General features: G+C 50.6%; 1 protein-coding gene across 1 annotated transcript in view; it reads left to right on the top strand.

Annotated features, from left to right (window-relative positions):
• The first annotated feature begins 3133 nt into the window (after window positions 1-3133).
• SLC44A2 (solute carrier family 44 member 2) overlaps window positions 3134-13965 on the top strand; it is a 42684-nt gene continuing 31852 nt past the window's right edge. The window contains exons 1-4 of the mRNA XM_056847883.1: window positions 3134-3170; window positions 7904-7952; window positions 9429-9502; window positions 13754-13838. Of these exons, the coding sequence (XP_056703861.1) occupies window positions 3134-3170; window positions 7904-7952; window positions 9429-9502; window positions 13754-13838 (245 nt within the window). The remainder of the gene's footprint in view (window positions 3171-7903; window positions 7953-9428; window positions 9503-13753; window positions 13839-13965) is intronic.

Genomic DNA, 13965 nt, shown 5'->3' with positions numbered 1-13965 from the left:
GTGAAGAAACACTTCCTTTTATCAGTTTTGAATCTCTCACCCTCCAGCTTCAGCAGATGACCCCACGTTCTAGTATTATGAGAGAGGGAAGAACGCTTCTCCAGACCACACATAATTTTATAGACCTCTATCATTTGTCTCCCCTTAGCCGCCTTCTTTCCAAGCTAAACAGCCCTTGTTGAGTTCAACGCAAGAGCTGAATGACAGGCCATTTCATGCAGTTGCAGACGGCCCCTCACATTGCTGAGCATGGCAAGAAAGGGTATCTTGGTGTATTAAAGCTCTACAGAGAGAGTTCCTTCTGGCACCGTAGCACAAGGCAAGCTACTTGTAACATTCCAAACCTGCTGGGAGAAAATACAATGGGACGCTTGTCCCAAAGATCATGCCACTGCCTCTAATACCAGGTGCTTATGACAACTCATGCGGCTTTTCCCCAGGATGCAGAGTAAACAGCTGTAGCTGTAAGAAGGGGAAACTGCAGTGTACCAAAGCATGCAACTGTTGATTTGCACGAATGAGTGAACACGGTTCACCACACCTGTGTGGTGTAGTGGTTAAGAGCGGTGGTTTGGAGCGGTGGACTCTGATCTGGAGAACCGGGTTTGATTCCCCACTCCTCCACATGAGCGGTGGATGCAAATCTGGCGAACTGGATTTGTTCCCCCGCTCCTCCACATGAAGCCAGCTGGGTGACCTTGGGCTAGTCACAGCTCTCTCAGCCCCACCTACCTCACAGGGTGTCTGTTGTGGGGAGGGGAAGGGAGGGTGATTGGAAGCCAGTTTGATTCTCCCTGAATTGGTAGAGAAAGTCTGCATATAAAAACCAACTCTTCTTTTTTCTCTGTGATCCCTCAGGGGGAAAGGGGCCATGAATGATCCGCCAACAGTAGCAATTGTTAGAGGAAGGAAGATCAATCCCAGACACAGTAACCACACATAGCAAAGGGCGGGGAAACAGTTGCAGGAGTACAACTTTGAGGCAAGGAATTTCCTTCCCTTGCTTCCCTGTGTGCGAGGGTTACGAACTCCGGGATGGGAAGTTCGTGGAGATGTGGGAGTGGAGGCTGGAGAGGCGGGGTTTGAGGAGAGGAGGGACCTCAGTAGGATACGATGCTATAGAGCCCACCCTCGAAAGATGCCATTTTTTCCAGGGAGGGAACTGATCCCTGTTGTAATTCCAGGAGGTCTCCAGGCTCCATCTGGAGGTTGGCAACCCGAGGACAGCCACTGTGTGAACAGACTACTGGACTTGATGGACCTTGGTCTGATCCAGCAGGGCCTTTCTTTATGTTCTTATGACCATGGTGGATTTCTGGGCTCGAGCCCCACTGTGGCCTTACACAGGTGGCTGGAGATCGCCCACTGTTACAACTGATCTCCAGGTGACAGAGATCAGCTCACCTGCAGAAAATAGCCACTTTGGAAGGTGGCATTAGACACTGTTGGAAGTCTCTCCCCTCCCCAAAACCCACCCTCCTCAAGCTCCTCCCCAAAAATCTTCAAGTATTTCCCACCCCAGAGTTGGCAAACCCTTACAGTTGAGCAGGGTGACAGATGTCAGCTTGGGGGTGGCCGGCTGGTAGGGTTGCCAGGTCCCTCTTTGCTACCAGTGGGAGGTTTTGGGGGTGGAGCCTATGAGGGTGGGGCTTAGGGAGGGGAGGGACTTCATCACCATAGAGTCCAATCACCAAAGCGGCCATTTTCTCCAGGGGAATTGATCTGTCTCCTGGAGATCAGTTGTAATAATAGCAGGAGATCTCCAGCTACTACCTGGAGGCTGGCAACCCTAGTTATACCTCTCTGAGGTTTCCCCCTGTCCAAACCCCGCCCTCCTCAGGCTCCACCCCCAAAATCTCCAGTTAGTTCCCAACCCAGTGTCGGCAACCCTACCTTATACAGTGAAGGAGGGTGACAGATGCCAGCTTGGGGGCGGTGGACAGGATGAAACTGGCAGTGAATCCATAAAAGGCGGACCCCCCAGCCAGCCCGGCTGTGCATGCAGCCAGTGGTGGGTTCGTACCCTTCGCCCAGCGCTCTGGCGCAGGCCAGCCACCTACACATGAGCACATGAAGCTGCCTTATACTGAACCAGGCCTTTGGTCCATCGAAGTCAGTATTGTCTACTCGGACCGGCAGCGGCTCTCCGGGTGTCAGGCAGAGGTCTTTCACATCACCTACCTGCCTGATCCCTTTAGCTGGAGATGCCGGGGATTGAACCTAGGACCTTCTGCATGCCAAGCAGAGGCTTTACTACTAAGGCATCCCCCCACCCCTACATGAAGCTGCCTTCTACTGAACCAGGCCTTTGAGCCATCGAAGTCAGTATTGTCTACTCGGACCGGCAGCAGCTCTCCAGGGTCTCAGGCAGGGGTCTTTCCCGTCACCTGCTTGCCTGGTTCCTTTACCTGGAGATGCCAGGGATTGATCCTGGGGCCTTCTGTATGCCAAGCAGATGTTCTACCACTGAGCTATAGCCCAAAGAATGGACACATGGACACATGAAGCTGCCTTGTACTGAATCAGACCCTTGGTCCGTCAAAGTCAGTATTGTCTAAGACCGGCAGCGGCTCTCCGGGGTCTCAGGCAGGGGTCTTTCCCATCACCTCCTTGCCTGGTCCCTTTAGCTGGAGATGCCGCTGGGGATTGGACCTGGGACCTTCTGCATGCCAAGCAGCGGCTCTGCCCCTGAGGCACGGCCTTTCTCCAAGCTCTGCAGGGTCTCCGGCACACCTGGAGATGCCCCTGGGGACTGGACCTGGGACCTTGTGCGTGCCAAGCAGAGGCGCTGCCTGCTGAGCCAGCGCCCCTGCCCTAGCACCCCGGCAGCCGGCCGGCAGGACCCGCAAGGGCGCCGGGCGGGCTGGGCGGGCGCGGTGCCCGGCCGGCCCCGGGGAGGGGGAGCCTCTCGCAGCCGCCCGCCTGGGCGTCGCCTCTCGGCGGCCCCGGGCAGGGCAGAGCAGGGCAGGGCAGGGCGGGCCGGTCGAGCTAGTTCGGGCCTCCCCCCGGGGGTGGGGGGGGAGACGTTTCATTGGGCGGCCCGGCGGCAGCTGACGGTGGTGGGGGACGGACGGACGGACGGACGGACGGGGCGCGCCGGAGGAGGCGGCGGCGGCGGGCAGGGGCGGCGGGCATGGCGGGCGGCGAGGAGAACTACTACGGCAAGCACGGTGAGCCCCGGCACGGCCGGCCCGAGCGCAGGAGGGCAGCGCCGGCGGGGGCGCACGGCCAGGGCGCACGGCCGGGCTGGAGGGGGCGCCGTTCCTAACGCCGCCGAGCGGCGCAGGAGGCCGGGGGCTGGGCGGAGCCGAGAGCCCCCCGGGGGGGCGCAGGGGGGGGGGTCCGGCGGCGTCCCCGCGGCCTTCGCGCGGCGTCCCGCCGGCCTGGGCGGGTGGTGCTCCGGCGGGGCGCGTTTGGCCAGGCGGCGGGAGGCGCCGGCCCTGGGTCGAGCCTCTGCTCGGCCTGCGGGAGGGCCCGGGCAAGCCGGGGATGGGAAAGACCTCCGCCTGAGACCCTGCAAGGCCATGGAGAGGGGCCGTGGCTCAGTGTGCAGAGCCTCTGCTTGGCGCGCAGAAGGTCCCAGGTTCGATCCCGGGCATCTCCAGTTAAAGGGACCGGACAACTAGGTGATGTGCAAGACCCCTGCCTGAGACCCTGGAGAGCCGCTGCTGGTCTAAGTAGACAATACTGACTTTGATGGACCGAGGGTCTGGTTCAGTAGAAGGCAGCTACATGTCTTATGGGGAGGGGCCGTGGCTCAGTGGCAGAGCCTCTGCTTGGCGCGCAGAAGCTCCCAGGTTCGATCCCCAGCATCTCCAGTTAAAGGGACCGGGCAAGTAGGTGATGGGAAAGACCCCTGCCTGAGACCCTGGAGAGCCGCTGCCAGTCTGAGTGGACAATACTGACCTTGATGGATCAAGGTTCGGATTCAGTGGAACGCAAGGGGCTGTGGCTCCGTTCGTAGAGCCTCTGCTTGGCATCCAGAAGACCCCAGGTTCAATCCCCGGCATCTCCAGTTACAGGGACTGGGCAAGCAGGTGATGGGAAAGACCGCTGCCTGGAGAGGCACTGCTGGTCTGAGCAGACAATACTGACTTCGATGGACCAAGGGTTTGATTCAGTAGAAGGGATGGTGCTGTGGCTCAGGGCCTATGGTTGGCGTGCAGGAGGTCCCAGGTTCAATCCCCAGCATCTCCAGTTAAAAGGACTAGGCAGGTAGGTGATGTGAAAGACCCCTGCCTGAGATCCTGGAGAGCTGCTGCCAGTCAGAGTAGACAATACTGACTTTGATGGACCGAGGGTCTGATTCAGTAGAAGGCAGCTCCATGTATATGAAGCACTGCTTTAGAGGACAGAGTATCAGCCTGGCATGCAGAAGGTCCCAGGTTCAATCCCTGGCATCTCCAGTTAAAGGGACTAGGCAAGGAGGTGATGGGAAGCTGCCTGCAACCCTGGAGAGCCACTGCCGGTCTGAGTAGACAATACTGACTTTGATAGACCCAGGGTCTGATTCAGTACAAGGCAGTGTTCACATGCCCTGGTATCTGCAGGAGACAGCTGCTGGCCTGCCGGGTGGTTTTGGCAGCTGGGTTCGCAGTTGGTATCGTTTCAACCCCGCCTCTCTCCTCACACAGAGACTCAAAAGCGGCTCGCAGCATTCTCCCCTCTTCCCGTTTATCCTCACAACAGCCCTGCGAGGAAGGCTAGGCAGAACATGTGTGAGACTGGCTCCGGGGCGGCCGGCCAGCTTCTCTGGCAGCATGAGGATTCGAACTAGGTCTCCCAGATCCTCGTCCGACGCTCTAACCAGCACACCACGCCGGCTCTCTGAGTTTCCGAACCACAGGTCTGCAGTGGTGAACTTCGGCTTGCTCAGAATTTCCCCTTTTGTGCAGGTAGAAAGGATGCTGTCAAGAGAAAGAGAGAAGAGAGTTGAGTGCAGCTTTTTGTTCTGAAAACCGCAGTGAAACAAAAGAGCGAGAACGCTAGTCCACAGAAACTGTTCTTGCCCAACTGCAAGGCCCGCTGGGCTGTTCCTTCCCCCTCTTACTTCTCCAGGCAGATCAAGTTGTTGTGCTTCGTCTTGGGGTCTCAGGAGCAGCTCCTCTTCCGACCGCTTTGTCTGGGCTTCTGAGCAGCGGGTGAATTTGGCTGCCGTGGCCGCCCTCCGTCCAACCGAAGGATGTTGGCTCGGCGAGGGGAGGGACGCTGCGGCCTGCTAATGAAAGGAAGGAATGTTTGCTGTTTCTCAGCCATATGCAAAAGTCCTAACTTAGGAAAAAAATCCTGGCCTTTCATCAAGTGTATTTGGAAGCTCCTTGTATTTCCTTGCAGGGAAGGGAAATGTGTTCTGTGTGGCCTCCGGGAGCCTTTTTGGGACAGGGCAGTAAATAAAAAGGGAGAACGCAAAAATAAAGTATACGAGTACAAGGAGGTCTGTGAAAAATAGGGGGGTTATTGCAGACTGCGAAATTAAAAGGCCACCCGAACCCACAATATTGTGTACATTCAGGTTTGTTTGTTTTTAAAACCACCATCAATCAGCTGATATTATTTTGTGTCTCATACCGCAAAAGCGAGAGAACTTTTTTGGCTCCTTGTTTTCAGCTGGCGGCTTGTATGAAATTGAATACTCAGAAATGGTCTGATGAAGATTTACTCAAAATGGGCTTTGACTGGCGATCCAAAGTTTGTCTCATGTGTTAACTCCTTTTTGATGTTACTTATATTTCTACAGTTTTACTGTTTTTTTGGTGTATTTACGCACAGGTATTGGATATTGAATAATTGTATGCTTGTTGTGTTTTTTATATTGTGGGTTCAGATGGTGTTTTCATTTTGTAGTTTACAATATGCCCCTATTTTTAATACACCTTCTTGTGTTTGTATACTTTTTGTCTACCTTGAGGGTGTTCTTTCTAGTTTTCTCCAGAATAAGAACCAACACTGGAAACAGACTCTGGGCTAAGTGAAGGCCTGAGAGAGCCAGCATGGTGTAGTGGTTAAGAGCAGAGGTTTGGTTTCTGATTTGGAGAACCAGGTTTGATTCTGCACCCCTCCACATGAGCGGCGGAGGCTAATCTGGTGAACTGGATTTGTTTTCCCACTCTTACACACGAAGCCAGCTGGGCGACCTTGGGCTAGTCACAGTTCTCTTAGAGCTCTCTCAGCCCCACCCACCTCACAGGGTGCCTGTTGTAGGGAGGGGAAGGGAAGGTGATTGTAAGCCGGTTTGAGTCTCCTTTAAGTGGTAGAGAAAGTTGTCATATAAAAACCAACTCTTCTTCTTCTTGGAGTGATAGTTGTTTTACAAACAGGTACAGGGTTCAGAGTCAGGGGCCGGTCCCCCAAGTATTTTGTAGTGGGGTCAGATTACAAATATAGCAGATGATGTTCATGGAAGAAGGTGACTTGGGAGAGAAAGAGAGACATTGCCCCGCACAGGTGTTCTGAGATGGAGTTTCGAGACGTAAGAAAGGCACAAAGAGAAATGGGATAAGTTTTTAATAATTAGTTGTTGGAACAGTTGTGTAGAAGCAAACATTGTAGTGGATTGTTTCCCTCACCACTATCAAATTTATTCTGGCACCAAGAGCAGCATCCATCTGCCAGAGTGTCATCTTCTGCAGAACTATTGGAGCAGCCCGGCCTTCCTTTGCATGTTGCCCCCCCACCCTAGAAGACTAGGTGCTGTAGGACATAGGCAGGATGGTGCTGCAGTTGTCTTGTTTGTGGGCTTCCTGGAGGCCCCTGGTTGGCCGCTGTGTGAACAGACTGCTGGACTTGATGGGCCTGGGTCTGATCCAGCAGGGCCTTTCTTATGTTCTTATGATGCACACCTATTCTCTCCAGGTTCAGAGGAGCATGCCCATTATCTTAGGTGCTGTGAAACACAGGCAGGATAAATGCCGCTGCAGCCGACTCGTTTGTGGGCTTCCTGGAGGCCCCTGGTTGGCCACTGTGTGAAAAGACTGCTGGACTTGATGGGCCTGGGTCTGATCCAAGGAACGGTTAAAACACTTCGGGCTGTTTAAATTGGAAAGAAGGCGGTTAAGGGGAGACATGATAGAGGTCGATACAATTATGCATGGTATGGAGAGAGTGGACAGGGAGAAGCTTTCCTCCCTCATAATACCAGAATGCGAGGTCATCTGCTGAAGCTGGAGGGTGAGAGATTCAAAACAGTTAAAAGGAAGTATTTCTTCACGCTATGCATAGTTAAATGGTGGAACTACCTGCCCCAGGATGTGGTGATGGCTGCCAACATGGAAGGCTTGAAGAGGGGAGTGGACATGTTCATGGAGGAGAGGGGTATTCATGGCTACTAGTAAAAATGGATCCTAGTCATGATGCAGACCTATTCTCTCCAGGATCAGAGGAGCAGGCCTATTTTATCAGGTGCTGTGGAACACAGGCAGGATGGTGCTGCTGCAGTCGTCTTGTTTGGGGGCTTCCTAGAGGCATCTGGTTGGCCCCTGTGTGAACAGACTGCTAGACTTGATGGGCCTCAGTCTGATCCAGCAGGGCCTTTCTTATGACTAGACTGGAGGATGACTGGAGCTTGCCTGGAGCTTTGTGCCTTTAAAGCTCCACCGCAGGCAGGAATTCAGTCGGTGCATCTTTCCCTGTTGAATTTCTGCCTGTCACGCAGTCGCCGTTGTTAACGGCGCTCAAGGAAAACCTGTGTCCAGCCCATCCGAAGGACGCATATCGCTTTCGCAGAGCCATATCCCTGCCTCAAGTACGGCTCAGAAGAAAGAACCAAGATACACGATCCACCCGCATTTCCCCCTGTGCTCTAGTTGAGTTTGCTTCTGAGAACTGGATGGTGTGTCTGTGGAGGTAAATATCCAGAAAGTTGCATGGATACTTGACTTGGTGTGTTCTTTTCCTTCTTCTCTAGGGACACCCCAGAAATATGACCCGACTTTTAAAGGCCCCATTTATGACAGGTAAGAGCAACCAGTCGGGGAAGGGTTAGAGTTCAGTCTTGCCTTGGAATGGTGGTCTTCTGGAGTTGGGTGGGGGGCAAAATCCGGGGCAGTCTGTGTCCAAGCAAGGGTGCCCTCACCTACCTCTGTTGAAGAGGGGTCTGGAGACCAAGGGCTGTGAGGAAAGGTTGAAGGAGCTGGGTATGTTTATCCTGAAGATGAGAAGACTGCGAAGGGATATGATAACCATCTTCAAGTACTTGAAGGGCTGTCATATGCAAATGAAGAGAGAGAACGCATCTTGGGCATCTTCTGGGCATGTAGTGGGGGTCACTGGGGGTGTTTGGGGGAAAGTAGTTGTAAATTTCCTGCATTGTGCAGGGGGTTGGACTAGATGACCCTGGTGGACTAGATGACCCAGTATTCCAAGTGAGGTCTGACCAATGCAGAATACAGTGGTAGTATAACTTCCCTTGATCTAGACACAATACTCCTATTGATGCAGCCCAGAATTACATTGGCCTTCTTAGCTGCCATATCACACTGTTGACTAATGTTCAGTTTGTGGTCCACTAAGACTCCCAGATCTCTTTCACATGTACTGTTGTCAAGCCAACTATCTCCCATCCTGTACCTGTGCCTTATGTTGTTTCTGCCTAAGTGAAGTACTTTATCATCTGGGGAGCTCTCCTTCCCTGGAGGTTTTTAAGCAGAGGCTAGATGGCCATCTGTCAGCAATGCTGATTCTATGACCTGAGGCAGATCATGAGAGGGAGGGCACCTTGGCCATCATCTGGGCATGCAGTAGGGGTCACTTGGGGGGAGGTAGTTGTGAATTTCCTGTGTTGTGCAGGGGGTTGGACTAGATGACCCTGGTGGTCCCTTCCAACTTATGATTCTTCTATGATTCTAAGGCCAGTAACGTGGATGGGGCCAGTTCCGTGAGCAGAGAACCCAAATAGTGAAATGAAATAAATCTGAGCAACGCTCCGGTGTTTGCTCTGGGATGCCCTTGGCCCGTTGCAAAGGCTCTGTGCCCGGGGGGGGGGGGGGCTTTCTGAGGCCACCCTGCCCTGGCATCAGAGGGGTCCTTCCCTTGCTAGGATTCTTCTCCTTCTGCCTAGAAGCCCGTCTCCTTTCTTTTTCACTTCCTCGAAGCGAGCCGCCAAACAGCTGTCTACCCATATATTGCTGTAGAAAAGATATTTCATTGTTTGATTGTAACTCAGAGGTCACTGTACCCTCCAACAGCGAACTAGAAGATCCCGGTGCCAATTGTAAATGAGCAGAACAGGACAATCTGTCTAGAGGGGGAAGATTTCTGCCTTCCTGGGGAAATCCTCAGGTATGCAGGGAAATACATGTCTTTGCATGCTTATAAGCAAAGATCAGTTAATCTGATTGGAAGGTACACATTTTTTGAAAGTCGCAGCCAGATCAGGGGTTGTCCTGCATGTTCTGTAGCCGATCTAATTCGGTGCTTCTCCCTTTCCTTAGGGGCTGCACAGATATCATCTGCTGTATCCTGCTCCTGGTTGCTGTTGTGGGCTACGTAGCCGTGGGAGTGGTAGGTACGTATCCAACCGTTCACTTCATTAGTGTTAGGAAATAGCCACTTTGCTCAGGATTCAAGGTACTATAGGGTTGGGGTGAAGAAATGGAACGAAAGAAAGAAAGAAAGAAAGAAAGAAAGAAAGAAAGAAAGAAAGAAAGAAAGAAAGAAAGAAAGAAAGAAAGAAAGAAAGAAAGAAAGAAAGGGCAGCCCTAGGCAGGGTGGGGTGTGAAAAAGAACCGAAGACCCCCTGAGCTCTCCCTCCTTAGTCTCTGTGAAGGAACAGACTCTCAAGGCTGTCCTACCATTGTATTTTATTTTATACGTGTGTGTGTGTACTCATGCCTGTGGAAAAAAAACCTTACAAGGTTTCTCTAGAGAGCCAGCGTGGTGTAGTGGTCAAGAGCGGCGGACTCTAATCTGGAGAACCAGGTTTGATTCCCCACTCCTCCAAATGAGCAGCGGACTCTGATTTGGTGAACCAGGTTGGTTTCCCCGCTGCTAATATGAAGCCAGCTCCATGACCCTGGGCTAGTCACAGGTCTCTCCGAACTCTCTTAGCCCCCCCCCCCCACCTCACAAGGTGTCTGCTGTGGGGAGAGGAAGGGAAGGAGATTGTAAACCGGTTTGATTCACCTTTACCTTAATTCTCCAGGCTAGGTTTTCTCTCCATTGTCCCTACCATGTGGACAAGATGGGAGTCCTTAGATTAAACTTAGTCCATCCTATCTTGTGTTCTTCCAAGGAGCTGGAAAGTAAAAGTGAGGGAGCTTCTTCCTGGCGTCCTGTGTTTAAATAACCTCTGCCTTCCTTCCTCCACACCTTGGGATGACCTTCCTGTCCTAAAGGAATAGTTTTCCTTCTTTACCTTCAGACTTTCCAGGTTTATGGCCCTTAGGTGTGACTTACTAGCAGGGCGTGAGGTCGTAAACTATTGTCCTTCTTGGCTGGAGTCATTAGCATGACCAAGAGTTTGCCTGGGAGTTTGATGGCTCCCTTCCCCACACTCCTCCTATCTGCCACCTACTGGTCTGTAGCTGGGCTCCTGGACATGGACAGAGAACAGTCACAATGATTAGAACAGCGGTTCCCAAACCTTTTGAGTCATGGGGCGCTTTTTGGGAGAAAAGTTAGTCACGGAGCACTAATTTCCCCCTAGCACCTATATACTGAACCAAATGATGGTGGTATTTTTCTTTCCAATCTCTTCATGGAGCACTAGGAGATGTTTCGCGGAGCACCAAGTGCTCCGTGGAGCACAGTTTGGGAACGGCTGGATTAGAATATCAAGATGAATTCTCAGGTGGAGGGCATTTCTCTATACCCCCATTCATCTCCCTCAACTGGACCAGTGTGGGCGGAAAGACATCCGGAGCTTGAAGTGCGTTGGGATTTTATCAGAACCTTTGACAGTTGGCAAAAGACGCAGGCTGGGTTTGTGAAGGGCCAATATTATTGGATGGAGGTCAGTAAGGGTGGGGCAGATAGCTGTGCAAAGCTACCTTCCCGATTTCCTTTTAGACTCTCCGTGCCTCTTGTGCGTGTCAGCGCCACCCGCAGGTTACACTAAGGTTGGGGCTTTGTCCCAAATCAAAAGCCAGTCACACAAATTGGTTAAATGAAAAGATTTATTGTGCAAAATGAAGGCCCATACCAGCAAGACAAAGGATGCTGGGCAATGGGCAATGAGCTCAAGCCAGAGACCACCTTATATACGCTTTTTACGGTATTTACTGACATCAGATATGGCACGCAATACATTTTTGTGACATAAAACAGTTGGCTAATATAATAATAAAATGTAAGTGTGTGAAGATGTGTAATCACCATTGTGTGTGTGTGTGTGTGTGTGTTAAGTGCCATCAAGTCACTTCCAACTCATGGCAACCCTATGAATCAATGTCCTCCAAAACATCCTATCTCTGACTGCCTTGCTCAGGTCTTTCGAATTGAGGGCCGTGGCTTCCTTGATTGAGTCAATCCATCTCTTGTTGGGTCTTCCTCTTTTCCTGCTGCCCTCAACTTTTCCTAGCATGATTGTCTTTTCCAGTGACTCTTGTCTTCTCATACTGTGACCAAAGTACGACAGCCTCAATTGAGTCATTTTAGCTTCTAGGGTCAGTTCAGGCTTGATTTGATCTATAACCCACTGATTTGTTTTTTTGGCAGTCCACGGAATCCGTAACACTCTCCTCCAACACCACATTTAAAAGGAGTCTACTTTCTTCCTATCAGCTTTCTTCACTGTCCAGTTTTCACACCCATACATAGTAATAGGGAATACGATGGCATGAATTAACCTAATCTTGGTGGCCAGTGACACATCCTTACACTTCAGAATCTTTTCTAGCTCCTTCATGGCTGCCCTTCCCAGTCTCAATCTCCTTCTGATTTCTTGGCTGCCGTCTCCCTTTTGGTTAATGACGGAACCAAGGAATTTTCTATTGTCTTCAACAATTTCAATTTCCTCATTGTCAACCTTAAAGTTGTGTAATTCTCCTTTAGTCATTACTTTTGTCTTCTGGACAACAGAATCACCATTAGAGAACCCCTCTTGAAATGCAAGAGACCTTTTGAAATGCAGACACATTTGATATGCGTGGGCACTCTGTAATGTCGAGATTAGCATTACAACTTGAAGGTAAACAATCTGCATACCCTCTGGATACACTCTGTTCCATCCTTTGTGTTGTTTCCTAATGGAAGTCTTGTGTGTATCTCACAGTGCATTCCTAAGGAGAGTTACTCCAGTCTAAGCGTATTCATTTCATGAAGGAGCTAGAAAAGATTTTGAAGTGTAAGGATGTGTCACTGGCCACCAAGACTAGATTAATTCATGCCATCGTATTCCCTGTTACTATGTATGGGTGTGAAAGCTGGACAGTGAAGAAAGCTGATAGGAAGAAAATAGATTCCTCTGAAATGTGGTGTTGGAGGAGAGTGTTACGGATCCCGTGGACTGCCAAAAAAAAAAACACCCCCAAATCAGTGGGTTATATATCAAATCAAGCCTGAACTGACCCTAGAAGCTAAAATGACTAAACTGAGGCTATCGTATTTTGGTCACGTCATGAGATGACAAGAGTCACTGGAAAAGTCAGTCATGCTAGGAAAGGTTGAGGGCAGCAGGAAAAGAGGAAGACCCAACAAGAGATGATTCACAGATTCTAGGAACACCATCTCTGGACCCACCAATGTCAGCCATACTATCTCAGGTTCATATTCCTGCTCATCTTCTAATGTGATTTATGCCATCGCATGCCAGCAATGCCCTTCCACAATCTACATTGGACAAACAGGTCAGTCTCTTAGACAAAGATTAAATGGACATAAGTCTGACATCAGAAACCACAATATTCAAAAACCAGTGGGAGAACATTTCAACCTTCCAGGACATTCTGTTGCAGATTTAAGAGTAGCAGTTCTCTTACAAAGGAATTTTAAAGGGAGATTGGAAAGAGAAACTGCTGAATTACAGTTGATATTCAAACTAAAGTCAATGCATTTACCTGGGCTGAATAAAGACCTTGCATTCATGGCCCATTACCAATGCTGATTTCTCCACACCCATCTCTCCCCTGGACATCACAGACTCTTCTGCATATCACACCTAATCCCATCAAGCCTGCTATTCACATTTACATACTGTTCCTCTACTTAAAGACCGATGGATTCACATTCTAGCTGTATCTGAAGAAGTGAGCTGTGGCTCACGAAAGCTCATACCCTACCAGAAAATATTTTTGTAAGTCTTTAAGGTGCTACTGGACTCTTGCCCTTTTTGACTCCAACAAGAGATGGATTGACTCAATAAAGGAAGCCACGGCCTTCAATTTGCAGGATCTGAGCAAGGCTGTCAAAGATAGGACATTTTGGAGGACTTTCATTCTTAGGGTCGCCATGAGTCAGAAGCGACTTGATGGCACTTAACACACACACAACTCTCCTTAGGAATGCGCTGTCAGGATCTTATCTTAGTGTAATTCATGTTGTCTTTTACATAGGCACTTCTTGGTGCTTTTCCTGTAAAGGGCCCTTCACATTCTCAGTGTTTGTTAAACTAAGGCAGAGTTAAGAAACCTTCCAAGTTAGTGCTTAATACAGTAGTTATTCTTCCAGGTTCAGTAGCCCCTTACATGCAGAAGCATGTTTCAATAGCTGTGAAGGATCCAACTTATTAACTGTTGCGTGCAGCAAATTGGCTGGTAAGTCAGGATCTAGAGGGGGGAAGCACTTAATAAAATTCTGCTTTTTCTTCCCCTTTCTTCAGCATGGACACAAGGGGACCCCCGGAAAGTGATCTACCCAACAGACAGCCATGGGCAGTTCTGCGGCCAGAAAGGAACACCTAATGAGTAGGTATCAGAAAGTGATCCTCTGCACTATATTAACAGAGAGCTCAGCAGCCCGCCCGCCCCCAGTGCAGTCTTGTCTTTTTTTCATTTACTGTCTTCTGGATGCAGAAAAAGAAGTGGTCTGTTT

The sequence above is a fragment of the Euleptes europaea genome, chromosome 4 (assembly GCF_029931775.1).
Source record: "Euleptes europaea isolate rEulEur1 chromosome 4, rEulEur1.hap1, whole genome shotgun sequence".
NCBI lineage: Eukaryota > Metazoa > Chordata > Lepidosauria > Squamata > Sphaerodactylidae > Euleptes > Euleptes europaea.
This window is presented reverse-complemented; position numbering and strand designations above follow the sequence as displayed.